General features: G+C 38.9%; 1 protein-coding gene across 1 annotated transcript in view; it reads left to right on the forward strand.

The window, feature by feature from the left end:
• The window catches only part of VAPB (VAMP associated protein B and C), a 55903-nt gene extending 43258 nt beyond the window's left edge, over positions 1-12645 (forward strand). Inside the window, exons 3-6 of the mRNA XM_070941767.1 lie at positions 2626-2729; positions 5313-5393; positions 8798-8974; positions 10254-12645. Of these exons, the coding sequence (XP_070797868.1) occupies positions 2626-2729; positions 5313-5393; positions 8798-8974; positions 10254-10412 (521 nt within the window). The 3' untranslated portion in view covers positions 10413-12645. The remainder of the gene's footprint in view (positions 1-2625; positions 2730-5312; positions 5394-8797; positions 8975-10253) is intronic.

The raw sequence follows: 12645 nt of genomic DNA on the forward strand, positions 1-12645 counted from the left end.
ACGAAAATGGCTTCCCGAGGCTCTGGAGGCCAGAAATCGGCCCGTTTCCTGAACTTCTGGTAGGTCCGTTTTTCACCCTCCCCAAGCCTCTGCGCGCAACCTGCACTTAACTGCATCCAAAACGGGCCACGTGGAGACTCCTGGGAGGGGCGGGCCCAGCCAGGATTTGGAGGTTCTCCAAACTGCACAGAATCTTATCTAGAGGCTCTCCCGAACCCCTCTGAACCCCCAGCAGCCCACCCCTGTCTTTGCCCTATTAGAGCTTCTGGAACGTGCTCTCATGGGAAGAGGTAGCCCTGAAAATATGATCCTGTGTCAAATAGGGATTTATAGATGATAAACAGTATCTTCCCTTTAGATTTCTTTCAAAGCTTTCTTATGTCATCCAAATACTGGATGTTGCTACATGCATACTATTAAGGCATGAAGAACAAAATTTCAGTTCAATAAGGCAGAGCAGCTGCAGGTTCAGAAGCCAAGCTGCATTGTAGATAGTAGCAGACTCCCCTATGCTGAACTAGTTCATAATTTTAGGTCCTCCTGGACTTACTTACTTACTTACTTTATTTGATTTATATACCACCCTACTCCCGAAGGATTTATATACCACCCTACTCCCGAAGGACTCAGGGCGGTGAACAGCCAAACAGTAAAAATACATAGATACAAAAGTTAAAAACAAAGTAAAATCAAATTAAACAATTTGGTCCAGACAGATTAAAACACCCCAATCATTTAAAAACAGATTAAAATTTGCATAATTAAAAAGAGGGAAAAGATTAGGCCAGGCCCGCCTGGTGAATAAAAAGGTCTTAAGAGCGCGGCGGAAGGTGCGCAGATCCGGGATCCTCCGTATCTCGGGGGGAGCTCGTTCCAGATAGTAGGTGCCCCCACAGAGAAGGCCCTCCCCCTAGGGGCCGCCAGTCGACATTGTTTGGCCGATGGCACCCAGAGGAGCCCCTCTCTATGAGAGCGTACTGGTCGGTGGGAGGCTATTGGTGGTAGTAGGCGGTCCCATAGATAACCAGGTCCTAAGCCATGGAGCGCTCTAAAGGTGGTAACCAAAACCTTGAAGTGCACCCGGAAGACCACCGGGAGCCAGTGCAGCTCATAGCTCTTGCTTGAAGAGCAGATTTTGGGGGGGAGATGTGGGGGGGGCATTTGCACAATTATATCTACACAGTTGCAACCATTCCTGATCAGGAGGGAAACCTTTTCATGGTCACTTGATGTATTGGTCATCTTTGATTCAAGTTTATTTTCTCCTGCTTCAGGAATGTGTCCTTGTATGTTTGTTATTGGAGATTGTTTCTAGGTGCTTTGATAATAATTGTCTTGTTTTATGTTTCAATTGTGTTACTGAATTGGAGAATGTTGGCTGCTCAAAATACTGCACAATTGGATTAGCATAAATGAACAAGCAAACCTAAAGCTGTCTGTGTTTTATATAGCTCCTTACCTAAGGAGTTCTTCTCATGTCTACGATGTGTAGAAACTCTTGTTCTATATGATCTATAACCTTGGCAACTTTAAGACTTGTGGACTTCAACTTCCAGAATTCCTCAGCCACAGCAAAGCTGATCAATAAGAATGAAATATTTTGGAGTAGAATTTTTCAAGAAAGTTTATCCACTAATTGTTCTCTAAATTAGCTCTCTAAAACAATACTTAATAATCCGGGTATTGTATTCTTGATATTCTCTGAGCTTCGTTGTTTCCCTGCTGATATTTCACTATCAGTACCTTGATGATGTTACTTACCTTGGTAATGAAATGTCTGGAGAAAAACAGCCAGGTTCAGAAAACATCAAGGACTTAGCAGATCAGTCCTTAGTCACACATGTTCTTTACTATTAAAACTAGTTAAAATTAGGAAACCAGGGAGCCACAGGCTTATGTGCACCATCAGTTATAGAAACACATAAGATGAATTTGGACCACTTAACTTCTCTCAGGCTATCTTGCCAGCCTCTCAGCCAGCTTCTTTTTCCTTCTTCAGCCCAGCCTACCTCACAGGATGGTTTGCAGAAAGATTGGGCAAAGAAATGATTATCTTGAGATCTTCTGAGAAAATGTAACCAATAATATTAAATTAGAAAACTATTAGACATATGTGGTATAACATCTTCTGAAGTTGCATGCTGTTCATTTACTAGATGTATTTGTGTTGAAGGATCTACCACTGTATCGTGTATAAGACAATAGATCAAGTCCATAGCAATTTGAGATGCTTTTTGGATGTACTTTTGGGAAATGCCTACGAGTTTGGTATGGCATGCAGTGTCCTTAGATCAGATTGCATTACATCCAGTTCTGTGCTGCATCATTGCTTTGCATGACTCAGTGGTGCCACCTCTGCTGAATCATCTATTTTAGTGGGCAAGTAGTAGGTATACCATGTTACAGTGCAGTCATTCCCTGGCTGGCTTACAATGCTAGCAAAGCTAACAGGAGCTGGGAGAATAACGAAGCATTGATTTAGCGATCCATTTGGGAAATCACTTTGGTACATAAGGCCAGATTTTTCTCAGCTTTCCAGGAAAGACAATAAGTATGCTGGGCAGGCAACCATAACTATATGACAACCGTGTAGGTGTCCTGACACAGCAATGATTTCTCTTTCAGTGATGCTACAGCCTTTTGATTATGACCCTAATGAGAAAAGTAAACATAAGTTCATGGTCCAGTCGATGTTTGCACCACCTGATACTTCAGACATGGAAGCAGTAGTGAGTATTAGAAGCTTTTCAATGTTCATGAACATCTTTTCTCTTAAAATATAGTTTGTGATTGGCCATTTTCTTCTCTTTTTTTTTTTTATTAAAGAGTTTTACAAGACAAAAAAAACATTTTTACAAGAAAAACATAAACCGTTTGCCATCTTTCCATATGTGGATTGTACAATCACATTTGTAAATTAACAACCTCTTTAGAAAAAAAAAACAGTTACGTAAACTCCAAGAACCTCTCCAGATTCCTTACACATATTTTCCCTTCCCTCCTCCCCCCTCCTTCCCCAACCCTCTCCCCCCCCCCCGGACTTCCCAGACCAAATACAGGATATAGCTTCTAACAAACATATATTAAAAAAAAAAGGGGAAAAAAACTTTAACTCCCCTTGTTCATATCTAAATATAACTATTTAAACCAATTATTATTTAAAAGTAATCGATGCAACTTCTTTCTTATCCGTTCTTCAATAATAAGCAAGTCTTCTTTCTTCCAGCATTACACAATCAGAGCCCAGTTACAATTAACCATCACATCTCCAACCCTTACATATATTAACGTGATTGGCCATTTTCTGAAGCATATTAAGCAAGTGAACTAGAGGGAGATAGAGATCTGACTTTGGCCTCATGCTATGTTTGCATAATAGGATGGTACCTCCACACTAAAACACATGTGTGGTTTGTTACGGGAATGGTGCAATTATGTCTCCTCAATGAACTTTTTATGATAAATCAATACCTACAGAAAAGATTTTATAGGTTTGGAAATCAGTAATATGTGGGAGAGGAGGTCAATTGATTTCATAGCATGGTTGCCACTGATGTAATATACTCTTCAGAGTGGAGAATTTGAACTATGTTCTAATTGTATATGTGATATTTAAGTCTAAATTAACCAAGCATGCTGTTTCTACTTTCTGAATTGTTATCAGAGCATTAACTCGTAACTAAGTGTAATTGGTGGAACAGGTTGTTAATCACCGTTCTACTGTATTTCTGCTTTTTAAGCATGCTTCACCATATAGGGAATAAAGCAGTATTAAAGAGAACCGATTGTTGTAATTTGCCTTTATCCATCTGGTGATAGGACTGACTCACCTGCATTAACATTCTGGAATACTCTTGTTTGACTCTTCCCATTTTGATTCAGAGATCTGCAAATTTTGATGAGCTCCGTAGCCAATTATTATTATTTTTTAGTTGCATTTCTTCTTCAGAAAAAAAAAAAATCCCTCTGCTTCTTCAGGGCTTTCCCATGTAAAGAGCTTACATGGAAACATGCATAGATAGGTGCCACTGCTCAAAGGGTTAAGCAACATGTGCTTCCCATGTTTACAGGCAGGTAAATGATCCAGTTGAATTAGACAGCCAAGTTTCAATAGCCATTCAGCTGTCAAACTATCTTCAGTCTCCTTCCAAATTAAATGCTGATGAAATGGTTGGGTTCCCTGATATTGCTTACATGCTCCCTTCCCATCTATACAGCGTTAAAAAAAGTTGGGAGCCAGAATGGTTTTCTATCTGCCGCCCCAGACAGAATGTTTGTTGGCTGACCTCTTATACACTGTCAGAGGCTATCTGACTTTATGCCTGTTTATTCCAATATAGGCAGTAGAATGGTGCAGTGGCCTAGACATGGGGCTCTCGCCTCACAATCATGAGGCTGTGCGTTCGATCCTAGGTAGAGGACATATTTCTCTCTCATGGCATGTTGAGAATATATCTGCTGAATATAACTCCACATTGGTGACAGGAAGGGTATCCGGCCAGTAAACACTCAGCTCTGTTCAGTTGCCCAGACTCCACCCCGCAAGGGATTATGGGGTTGTTAAAAGGAGATGATGAAGATTATGAATATAGGCATAATAATTTTGCCTGGAATTTCTGTTGGTAAGTGTCACAGTTCTAAAATGTGACATCCCATGACTGTGCTGCTTAGCAATAGAAATTCCAGCCATTTACATTTTCTGCTGTTAAGCAAGTCACCATTGGTCATTAAATGAGGATGTTACAGGGTTGTAATTTTGATCCTCTGCCAGCTTCCCCACTGACATTAGTAAGATCCCAGCCAAGAAAGATGCAAATGGCTCCTGCAGAACCCTGTGACCAAAGTAAGTAGAAGTTATGGGTCACAAGTACCACTCATTCAGCAGCATCATAAGTTCAGACAGTCATGAATGAGTGGTTGTTAAATGAGGACTACCTGTGTATAATTTGGCCCTTTTTTCTCTCTCAGAGAGTCAGGCAAATAGGTATCCTTTCTGAGGTTGAAAGAAAATAAGATATTAAACATATACCATGACAAATATTCAAGCTGTCTCTGAAATAAAATATTGCATTCCATTTGGAAAATCCTGAGGGACATTGGTGAAGCTCACTTCTAAACAAAAACATAAAATCTGTAGCTATGGGGGGAGGGATCCATATTCCAGATTTATTTATTTATTTATTTACTCAATGCAGTCAAAGAGCTACTCAGTAGGTTTTAGTCTCAACAATAGTGTCCACAGTATAAATAGTTTAATACAAATCCAAACGTTGTTTTATTTAATAACTTTGTTACCTCTCTTTGTGCTGTAGTGGAAAGAAGCAAAACCAGAAGAGCTCATGGATTCTAAACTTAAATGTGTGTTTGAGCTTCCAGCAGAAAACGATAAACCCGTGAGTTCCTTTAATTTTTATGTGATTTTTTTTTTAAAAAAAGGTGAGAAAGAGATGATAATGCAAGTAAAAGTTCTTGATTTAGAATTTAGCTGCAATTTTCATGGTCTCAAATGTTCATAATTGCTCAACAATGGAAAACAAAACAATTACAATTTATTTGTTTTCCTTCATTGGATTTTGATTCCTAAAATATACAGCATTAATTCTAGCGGCAATAAAGATTTTTCTAATAGTAAGAATAAAAAGAAGCAAGGCATCTTTTCAAAATAAAGTTTCAGGAGTTTGACTGTAAGAAATTCAGCCTGCAACCCTTCAGATACGTTGGAGTATAACTACCTTTGAGCAGACTAACTGGGAATTAGAACTTCAACTGAAATATAGAAGGTTGGAGAAGATCACATTAAAAAAAGACCATATCCCTTTATTCTGGCGCTTGCCACCTACTGTTTTTAAATGCTTTTGGATTAAAGAAGGATGTGGAAACTTTTTTAATATATAGATTGGGAACAGATCCTTAATTTTCAGCAGTACTTTTAAAAAGGTTAATGTATCACATTCCAATCTCTCCATTTGGATTAAATCATAGCGTATATGCACACACAGCTTTCAAAACTGTAAGGTAGGGACATATATATTGTAATCTCTGCCTTATACTTTTAGAATAGTGCATATCTGGAAAACCATGTTGAATTAATGTTCAGGCTTCCTTTATCTTGAATATAAAAGTACAAAATCCTGCAGAAATGGAAGCTATGATATGTGTAGCCTTTTCCTAATTTGATTTAGGAATATGTCTCCAGAAACTCCTAGCCAGCAGGCCTGAAAGTTCCCAAGATTGCTCAAAAGGCTTGGAACTACAATTCCAGCACATTTGAAGGATGACAGTTGAGAAGACTGGCGTAGGAAAAAAGAGAGAAACATTGATTGCTTTCTTTTTACTGATCTCTCTTAAACATTGAACCACGAAACAATGACTTGCATAAATTTAAACTTTTATAAGCTTAATGGCTTACAGCAAGTAACAGCAACATTTTATTTTCCATCATTAGTTTCAATATGTCAAAATGTAACTTAGTTTCTGTGAGGAGGAATAGTACTGTAGGTCACACTAGAGATTTTATGGAGAGGTGGATGGGTGGCTAGAGAGCATCAGCTCAGAGCTGTTTGAATTGGTCTGAAGAGTGGCCCTTCCTTTGGTGCTTATCCTGCCCTTGGGAAACACCAGAGCAGTGATTTATATTGGCTTCTGTTAACATTAGAATTTGGTGGCATAGTGGTTAGAGTGCAGTACTGCAAGCTACTTCTGCTGACTGCTAGTTGTCGACAGTTCGAGTCTGACCAGCTGAAGGTTGACTTTGCCTTCCATCCTTCCGAGGTCAGTAAAATGAGGACCCAGATTGTTGGGGGCAATAGGCTGACTCAGGGCTATAAAGCACTGTGAAGCGGTATATATGTCTAGGTGCTAGTGCTATTGCTATTCCAAAAAACAGCACTCCTAGAGGTCCATCAGGTAGAGAGTAGTGGTCCCCAGCACTTTGAGAGTGGACGGCCCATTCAAAAACAATTCTCCATACCTCTAAGATGAAAGGAATGTCTTGTTTTTACAGGCTAATAACTTAAGCCCAACCATGAATTTGAGGCAGCAATGAGAAATGGCAAAAAGTATTTTAATTTACCAAACATTTTAAGGCAAATATTTTCAGAACTGCCAGTCCTTTAAAACATTGCTAGAGAATGGTATCTAGAATTTTGCTCCTAGGATAAGGATTATAATCCCAGTATTTAGTTTGGCGGATGCTACCATACCCTGTCAAAAAAAGTGCATATAGTCAAGGCTATGGTTTTTCCCAGTTGCAATGTATAGCTGTGAAAGTTGGATCATAAGGAAGGCTGAGCGCCAAAGAATTGAAGCCTTTGAACTATGGTGCTGGAGAAGACTCCTGTGAGTCCCTTGGACTGCAAGGCGATCAAATCGGTCAGTCCTAGAGGAGATCATCTCTGACTGTTCTTTAGAAGGCCAGATCCTGAAGATGAAACTCAAAATACTTTGGCCACTGAATGAGAAGGAAGGAGTCACTGGAGAAAAGCCTAATGCTGGGAACATTTTGAGGGCAAAAGAAGAAGGGGATGACAGAGAACGAGGTGGCTGCCTGAAGCAGGCGGCATGAGCTTAAATGGATTCCAGAGGATGGTAGAGGACAGGAAGGCCTGGAGGAATGTTGTCCATGGGGTCACGATGGGTTGGACACGACTTCGTGACTAACAACAGCACCATAGCATGTGCAATTATTTTTGTTTTATTTTTGTATTCAACCAAAGCATGTGCAATTATTTACTTTTAATGGATGTCTAGGTCTGAACAAATGCATACAATGATCAATGGGTCCTAAGTTATCCATAGCTACATCTGAAACAACATTTATATTCATTCACTGTTTTTAAAATCTGATTCTTAAAATTCATAGTAACTTCTAAGTATGGTTAGAAGCAGGGTGGATTTGATTTAAATCAAGTCAATTTAAATCATGATTTAAATCACTAGTAAAGAGGCTTGATTTAAATCAACTCGATTTAAATCACAAGTTTTAAAGAGCAACTGTCATCTCTGTCGAGCAGCAGCTCCTCCTCTGACCTGCTGTTGACTCATTGACAGTCCCAATATTGCAGAATATACAGCCTCATGCTACATAACTAAGCTCCATTTCATGCTGAATAAACTAATTATTAATGCATCTTAAATAGAAAACTCTTTAGATAGATTTTTACTCCAAAAGCATTTTATTAAAATAAATTTGACAAAAATAAAAAATACGATTTAAATTTTAAAAAAATCCATTTAAAAAAAAAATATTAAATCATCGATTTTTATCCACTCTGGTTGGGAAGATTTTTGAGTCTTTTCTGGTATTGTTTACCAGAACATCCCTACCAGGACACATAATTTATAGCTTCATTATGTTCCTGGGTACTTTTCCTGAATGATATGGCAGGATCCTAAATGGGCTAGGGCTAGGCCAAAGGCACATAAGAAAACATCTTTTCTTGCAGAACTCTGTGTGCATGTATTTATTGGGGGAAACTTCACACCAGACCACTGGCATTTAGATAGAGTTTCCAGGATGCAAAGAGCAGCTTTCTAATTAGGAATGCCAAAATTGTGGCATTGGCTGTTTCAAGAGGTCCATTTGCCTTTCTTGCTTTCTATCTTGGGCTTTGCTAAGACCTTTTAGAACTTTAGTTGGAACTGCAATACTAAATGTTGTTATTTAGCACTGATTTTGTACAGCCTATTGTTTATTTTGTTGTGGGTGCCCTCTACATGCTAAAATTACATTAGATAGAATAATTATTAATTGCCATTAAATAACTCTTCCTACTCTTTTTTCCTATTCTCTCAACAGAATGATATAGAAATAAATAAAATTATATCCCCAGTTGCATCAAAGACAGAATCTTCTGTAATGTCAAAATCATTAAGTTCTTCTTCAGATGACAGTGAATTGAAGAAAGTAATGGAAGAATGTAAGAGACTGCAGTTAGAAGTTCAGAGGTTACGAGAGGAAAATAAACAATTTAAGGTAAACTTATTTATCTGTTGCCTACGTAGTCAAGAGATTTAGGAACACACAACGTGAGGGATTTTTTTCAAATCATAATGTAATCACAGCTGGACTATACATGGCATTATTGATTCTTCACAATTAATTCACTGTTTTTAATCAGTTCGTAGAACAATCCATAGTGTCCTGAATTGTACAGAACTCCAAAACAACCCCCTTTTTTATGTAAGCAATAGCAATAAGACTTATATACTGCTTCACAGTGCTTTCAAGCCCTTTCTAAGTGGTTTACAGAGTCAGCATATTGCCTCCAACAATTTGTGTCCTCAATTTACCGACCTCAGAAGGATGGAAGGCTGTGTCAACCTTGAGCCTATAAACCACAACCTTCATATTAACTCAAAAATTAAGAAGCTACATTGGTTTTGTTCACATGATGCTGAGCCACACCTTGCCCATCCATCTTTCTGGTTAATGAACTGATCAAAAGGGCCCAGCAGAGATTATACTACCCGAGACTTCTCAGGAAACAATAACTGAATGAAAAACTGCTGGTGACTTTTGGCCAGCCCTTCTATGCATTTTTTCTACTTACATAATATTATTCTTACAATAAAGCAACTGGAACCGTATACAGCACTCCCAATTAATACTAGTCATATATCTGCATAAGGTGGTTACATTGACAATTTCAGTTCCTTTCCTAATGATTCCAGTCATGAGATTTCCTTCTTGTTGTTGTTTTTCCAAATAAGTCACATTTTTTTTCTGTTTGGAAAAGGAACCCTTGTTCTCAGTCTGGTTTGTGCATCAGGGATTCAGTCTCCTTTGGGATGAGTGAGGCAGTTGGCCAGCCAGGGGAGGGTAGTGCTTCATGGGACAGATCCAGGGATCAAAATGAGTGAGACCGCATTTCAGACACCCCAAACTGTGAGTTTCTTTCTTACTCTTCTTGTAAGACAGCGGTTTTCAAACTTGGCAGCTTTAAGACTTGTGGACTTCAGCTCCCAGAATTCTCCAGCCAGCTATGCTATTCTAGGAGTTGAAGTCCACAAGTCTTAAAGCTGCCAAGTTTGAAGACCTCTGTTGTAAGGTTTTTTTAAAATGTGTTAAAAGACTGAAGCACAAAAGATTTGATGGTGGGACAGTTTTTATAGGATGTGTGGTGCAGGCATTGATTGGTATCTTAATCTAAATTGGAATGAACTTCAAAGCATTATTATTATTATTATTATTATTATTATTATTATTATTATTATTATTATTTTAAAAAACCTTCAAATTAACTTTGCAACAGGAAGAAGACGGACTGAGGATGAGGAAGGCACCCCAGTCAAACCATCCAAGCTATGCTTCTGCCACCGCTGTGAAGGAGGAGGGTCTCAGCACAAGATTACTCGCGCTGGTGGTTTTGTTCTTTATTGTTGGCGTAATTATAGGGAAAATCGCCTTGTAGAGGCAGCATGCAAGAGAATTGTAAATCAAATTGATGGATTTGCCATATCATTGGATTAAATTTATTCGTAACAAATGTTTTAAAAAAAAAAGTGTATGACATCTCACATGTCTTGCCTTTTAAAATTTTTACCCCTGCACAAATATAACATTAGCATAACATAATCTACTAGAACGTTTAAACTGTATACAGAGTAAGCAGAAGAGAGAAGGAATTATGTTGATTGTGATAAGAGTGGAAGGAATCATGTATTTAACACTATGAAAGTGCATTGTTTAAAAAAAAAAACTTTCTTGGACTTTGAAATCTATTCCTAGAGTTCTCCCCTTTGGAGAAATAAGCGTCCGTCCTTTGGAGGAGCTGATCTGTTTTGTTCTTTAGAAGTTGGCTTAAGTTGCCAAGGTGGATAGTTTTCTGTAAAAATATACCTAACCCACCCTGCCTCCTCCATAAACCTAACGGTTCTACCCAATGGGTGTGTCTGGTCTCCAAATCACAGCAGTGTATCTCATTAATCGGGTGTTGATTCCATTATGAACTATATAAGCATGGCCGTCTTTCTCCAGCTCCCATGTCATCCTGTGCAGTTGTGGGAGGAATAGAACAAAGAAAAGGAAGGGAGGAGGACTCAGGACAGATTCCTGGGCCAGGAAAGGGAATCAGGACTTCTGAATTGACAACACTGCTGCACTTGGTCCTTGCCAGTCTGTTATGGCTTGGGCATCACCCAAAGCTTCTGGGATGTTTTAACTATGTCTAGGAGTGGGAATCAGGAGAAATGGAAATAGAGAGGCACAGTTGCACACTTGCAGTTCTTTTGGAGTAGTAGTGAAGGAAATAAAATGGCTTACTGTGGGTTTGAAAATGTAGGGTGCCCAATACTCGTGGTCTTCAGGCAAAATGTTGCACTAAAGTGCTCCAAGCTGAATTGGGGGTGTGGCTGTGGCACTTATTCAGACTGGCTTTGCAGTAAGAGGGAGCATTATATGGGGCTATTGCAGTTAGAACCCCTCCCTTCCTCTCTTGCAGTTAATCTGATCAGATAAATTCCTTTTGACCATCTGTTTTCTGATCCAGGTGTGAGTGTTAATGGGGACCATATACTTCTGCCTTCTAATATCTCCCTCCCTCTCTCTCTCTCTCTCTCTGCATCCTGTTTGTCCCATCCTCCAGAGATCCTTGCCTCTTCAGTGTTTGCAGCCATAGCAAATTTTCATGGGCCTTAACCATACACAACATTAGGTGCGCTCATAGCCTTCCGTCCCTTTGTGTAATTTGGCATTTTGTTTTCATTATCTCTATTTTGAAGCTGTTTCAAATCAAGTCTCCATCCTGAACCCAAAAACAATGGGTGATCCTCCAGAGATAACAAGGCTTGTTTTAAATGCATGCCCTTCACTAACATAAACTTAGCTTTTGCTGCTTCCTTCTCAACAGCCCAGATAGAAAGTGAAACCATAACTCGTCCTTTTTGTGCCTGTCAGCTGATTCAATAGCTGATTTTTTATTAGTGTGGCATATAGGGAGGCAGTGGTGCAACGGTGCTGAAATAGCCAAGGATCTGGAGACAGCCACCTGGGGAGGAATCTTACCACTTCTGATTCCTAATGTCCTGTCTGTAGAAAGACATGTTTGGACACACAGCATTGGTAAGTCTTGTTTGGTGAATTTACCAAGAAATGAAAGGCTTAGAAGAAGCCGATGCAATCCCACCACTGCGAGGTTGGAAACGCTGGGCAGTTGACTGCGTGTCAGATTATACAGAATAAGGAACAATGCCTTGTTCTTCTAAAAGGGGACCAAGCTACCATTGCTGTTTGTTCATGCCGCCAAGTTAAAAACCCTTATATCCAGATGTGTATGCTTATTTAACTTATTTAATGTATTTCATCTCATGTTTTTCTTCATTGTCATGAAAATTTGACTACTGCTATAAATGGTTACAAAAAGAAAGAAAAAAAAAGGCACCTGTTCAAGAGTTGATGAATGGGACTAATTTTTCCTTTTTATTGCTGTAGTGGTGAAGAATTCTTCTGCCTCCCAATACTTAGGGCACCACATAATTCTCAGTTTTGATCATGTAAACATTGGGGAAGACAGTGGTCAAAAAACTGTTTTTGTATATAAAATAAGTCTATGTAGGGGGAAAAATTAGTAGGAATTAGTTCTATGCTGTTAAAAAAAAAAGACCAATTCTGTTTGACTATGTAGTATCTTTAAAAAATCAAATAAA

Source organism: Pituophis catenifer, unplaced genomic scaffold, assembly GCF_029215685.1.
Source record: "Pituophis catenifer annectens isolate HBS135680 unplaced genomic scaffold, rPitCat1.0.hap2 SCAF_3, whole genome shotgun sequence".
Taxonomy (NCBI): domain Eukaryota; kingdom Metazoa; phylum Chordata; class Lepidosauria; order Squamata; family Colubridae; genus Pituophis; species Pituophis catenifer.